Source organism: Amphimedon queenslandica, unplaced genomic scaffold (genome assembly GCF_000090795.2).
Source record: "Amphimedon queenslandica unplaced genomic scaffold, v1.1 AMPQUscaffold_12640, whole genome shotgun sequence".
Taxonomy (NCBI): domain Eukaryota; kingdom Metazoa; phylum Porifera; class Demospongiae; order Haplosclerida; family Niphatidae; genus Amphimedon; species Amphimedon queenslandica.
Genome location: NW_003547124.1, coordinates 7,871 through 12,523, shown reverse-complemented (window position 1 = coordinate 12,523; position 4,653 = coordinate 7,871). Strand labels below are relative to the sequence as shown.

General features: G+C 36.3%; 1 protein-coding gene across 1 annotated transcript in view; it reads left to right on the top strand.

Moving 5' to 3' along the window:
- The window catches only part of LOC109580157 (uncharacterized), an 11,135-nt gene that overhangs the window by 1,463 nt on the left and 5,019 nt on the right, over nucleotides 1-4,653 (top strand). The window contains exons 3-5 of the mRNA XM_020003485.1: nucleotides 751-855; nucleotides 2,301-2,636; nucleotides 2,860-4,356. Of these exons, the coding sequence (XP_019859044.1) occupies nucleotides 751-855; nucleotides 2,301-2,636; nucleotides 2,860-4,356 (1,938 nt within the window). The remainder of the gene's footprint in view (nucleotides 1-750; nucleotides 856-2,300; nucleotides 2,637-2,859; nucleotides 4,357-4,653) is intronic.

The following is a 4,653-nucleotide window of genomic DNA, read 5'->3' as shown; positions in this document are numbered from 1 at the left end:
GTGCTAGTGTGGAAATGCCTTAAGTGATACCAGAATATGGCTCTTACATATAACCAAATATAATAGGTTTAAATACCATAACCATTGCAATGTCCAACTTTAGACTGATATTATACTAGCAACTTATACTACTGTTATTATAGTCACTCCCTCAGTAACAGGCAACTGACCCATCTCTGATAATCCTGTCATTCCCTTTGGCTTGATTGCATATCTGTATACCATTTAATTTTACATCATTTTTTAATTTGTTACAGAATTTGGTTCAATTGAGCAACCTAACACTCCAGGCACTGATAGAAATACTATACTATAAAAAAATAAACTGTTGTATAAACTGTTCCAATGCACTCTCAGGCCTACCCACAATAAGAATACAGCTCTTTGTAGTTTCCCTTGCAAAAATTCATATAGTTTAAATTCAAATAAACTTCGTAACTTGTAGCCTGGCTAAGCTAATACATGGTATTATTTTACTTAGACGTGTGTAATTGCTTTGCTAGCTCAGACATGCTAGCACATAATCTATAGCTTGCTTAGGCTCGCCCCTTTAATGTTTTACATTCTTCTAGTTCTACATTTAAATATACCATACCCTTTGCAATGTCCAACCTTATTCTGACATCATAACTACTATACTGCTATCATAGTCACTCTCTCAGTAGCTACAGATAACCCACGAGGGCCATGACTGATAATCTTTTGGCTTAACTCAATAAATTTACATATTTTTTAATTTCATTATTGTAGGAGATATTGTACCGCCTACTGCTAGTGCTAAACCTATTAGTACTGAAGACTTAGACACTCCAGCTGCTGACAGAATACCAGACACTCAAAATCCACTCACAGAAGGTATGTATCATTTGTGGAAATATTTTCAAGAACAATATTGTGAAACTTTTTGGAAAGTTTTAACAACTGCATGTGATCTAATTTTGTTCAGATGGATCATGCATGGTCTATAAAACTCACATGCCTCTTAGTAATAATGGAGCTTAGAAAGAAGCCTGTGGCTAGGGTTCACCAGTTACGGCATAATGGCAATTATAGTATAGACAGCTCTTCTCCTTGTCCTCTATATACATAACAGGCGTGTAATTACTCATGGCCTAGATAGACATCAGTGCTGATCTGTGATGATGAGCTTGATATTAAGAGCTCTAGTAGTAGTAGCAGCCACCTTGCATGCATAGCTGGGTTCTTATTACAACTTATAGAGGTTCTCTCTACTTTATAATGCTTATAAGTATTTTTGTGGTTTGTCCCATTTGTCAGCTGCTATTGTGTGTCATTTACTGTAAATATCTATGGGTCATTTTGTTTGGCATGGCCACACCCACTTTTTGTATGTGGCGTGGTCAGTTTGGTTGCTGGGGCTATAGATATTAGAGTAAATGAAAGGGATAGGAATCTTGGTTGCATGGGTGGATTATTCCATTAAGATTATTAGGTTGCCTAGCAACTTAAGCTATAGTTACCCCTGACCAGACTTGCTCTTTCCAGCTCTGCAGCACTGATTCTGACCTATAGCACTCGCATAGTAGTGATTGCAGTGTCATATGATACCTCAAAGAAATCAGCTGTTATACCACTATCATGCTGTAGTAAAAAATAACAAGATTTAGGCTCTTCTATTGCATTTATTAGTGATTAAAAGTTAAGAAAGTACTAGTTTATTCTTTGGTCCCCATTATCTCAAAAGCAATATTATAAATGAAAGATTTAAAGCAAGCCCCTATTAAAGAATCCTTTTCTTTAGGCCTTCCAACTTTAATAATTCCTAAAGCTTGTTTTCTCGACATTTTATGCTCAAAAACAAGTAAACTTTCCATATTTAGTTGGGTACCATTATCTCACTGCTTGAACAAGTAATGACTAAAAAGACTTCAGATATACAGAATCTAGATAAGTTATTCTCGGTCTTCCGCCCATTATTTTGTCTTTGCGAAGCTTACTTTTGCTATTACAAGGGACGAATTAAGGCCTAGTCAGACTAGTTGCCCATAGTGGCTATGGAAAATAACAGGTAGAGGGTAAAGTATACTAGTGTTTGAATTCCTCTGCTTTCTAGGGTAAGTAGCTTGATTTCCCAGGAACGGAAGTTCCCTATCCCTTTCATTTACTCTAATATTTATGCTGGGGCACCTTAATTGTTATTTCTCCATTACAATGGGACATACAAATAAATAAAATACATGTATAGATGCATGTTGGTTAAAAGAACAACTGGGGACTTTGCTCCAGGTTGTAATAAGTTAATTATGTACTTAAAAAGTTCATTTTTTGTTTTTATGTAGATGCTGTACATGAATGGTTAAAAGAAAGCACAGTTGAGCTAACCATTAAACGTGTTCAAATGCATGGCCTCCCTGGCTCCGGTAAAATGTATTCTCAGCGTCTCTTGCTAAATGAAGACCCACCCAAAGAAGATAACACCACACCAATAGCTTGTCGTGCTGTCAAAGCTACAAGAATATCATCTCATGATGGTCGTATGGAAATAGTTGATGCTAAAGCTCTTCTTTCAAGGCTAGCACATAATCTAAAGGAAGCCGCAGCAAAACAGAAGGAACCCTCACTAGAAGACCATGACGCAAAATCAAAAGAGTATTCATCAAAAACTAATCCTACTGGTAGCCCTAAGTAACAGAAACAGAATATCCAGCAGATGATACTGAAGCAAATAAATAATTAAAGAAATTGTTGAGATGATTCCAAATGTAGAAGGTACATGTAAATTTGATCGTCATTGGGTATACTTTATTGATTCGGGTGGTCAGACAGCATTTCAAGAGCTATTGCCTTTGTTTACTAGAGCATCCTCTTTTAACATCATCACACTTGACATTTCTAAAGATATCGATGAGAAGCTTCAGCAGAATCATCGAATCAATGGAGTATCATTTATTCAAGGTGATCCTTTTTCGTACACAAACATTCAGTTTTTGAAAGATGTTCTATCTTCTGGATCTATTTTACAGCCTTACCTTGCACCTGGATCAGAAGAAAACACCAGTCCTGGATCTGCAACTCCTCAATTCCCACAATATTTTGTCCTGGGTACACACAAGGATAAAGCAAAGCAAGAAGTCATTGAGCAATATAATAAAGAGCTATCATTATTAACGTCTGGGTCTGAGAAAAAAGGCTATCGCATCATTCCTGCCATTGAAAATGGTGATATAATATACGCAGTCAATACAATGCTTGAACCTGGCCCTGAAAGAGAAGCTGAAGCCAAAAGGCTTTGCAAAATGATACATAAAAAAGTTTCTGAAGATAAAATCCGTATACCTATTCGATGGTTTGCTTTTGAGTTGACTTTGCTAGGGGAAGCAAAAGGCCGCAGTTTCCTTCAAATGGGTGACGTCTTAAGTGCTGGTAGAAGCCTTCAAATGACCAAAATTGACACAATGAAAGCTCTACAATATCTTCACAATGTTACCATTATTCTTTATTATCCTCAAGTTTTGCCAGATTTTGTATTTGTTGATCCTCATCCTATTCTTGATATTCTCTCACGTCTATTAGCTCTAGCTACTTGTCAAATACCACGAAAAATTGTAAAGCAAGGTGTACGTCTCTCAGAATTTGAAATGAATCATTTAACGAAGAATGGCTTTTTCACCCAAGCACTCCTGGCAAAGTTAGAAGTTGATGTGGATTTTCCTAAGTCTGATTTCATCAAGCTTTTGCTTCACTTTCACATCATTATTGAGACAGATGAACAGGGTAAGTATTTCATTCCTTCTGCATTGCCACCTTGTCCTAAAACCAGACAGCGTCCAGAATCAGATATTGACCCATTACAAATAATCTGGCCCAGTCCTGTTATGGAACAAGAAGAAAATCCCCGTGTGATTTTGCCCGTTCCTTGTGGAATTTTTCCTTTGGCAATTGTCAATTTAATGAAGCGCACTGAGCAACCAAAATTTTGTTTTCCTAACACATCTTCCCAATGCCTCAGATATCGAGATGCTATGTCATTTCGTGTTCATCACCAAAAGAATTACATAGGCACCATTCATATCATTAAGAAACACGAATGCGTTAAAGAGAGACAAATTGAACACAAACATATTGAGATTTATTTTGAAGGTGATACTTTGAAATACTGTCCGCTAATTTGTGAAGCAGTAAAAGAAGCTATTGCTAGCAGTTGTGAAGCTCTTCATATAAAACCTGATGGTTATGAGTTTGCCTTTGCCTGCCCTTCTACAGAGGGCTGCTACCGTATTGTCACAAATGAAAATGAAATGAAAGTTCAATGCACCTTAAAATGCCCAATGCCACCTATTATCACTGGGAAAGAGAAGTATTGGAGCTGGTTTAGCCAGAAGAGCTTAACTGAAGGTAAATGTTAATGCAATTTGCCATTGCCATGTTAATGCAATTTGCACAAAATAATTGGCTAGTTAATATCGGTTTTGAAAAATGTGTATCGGTGCATCACTATTTTGTGGATAATCAATTTTGTAAATTTTATAATTTGTGAAATTGAATTCCATCAAAATTTATATGCCACACCTTGCTCAACAAATGAATTAGTTACACAAAACTTTTTATTTGCAAAGAACAATTTTGCAAAATTTTATATCCATGAGGCAATATTTTATCATTTTTGTATAGGTACTGTTCCTACAGCTACTT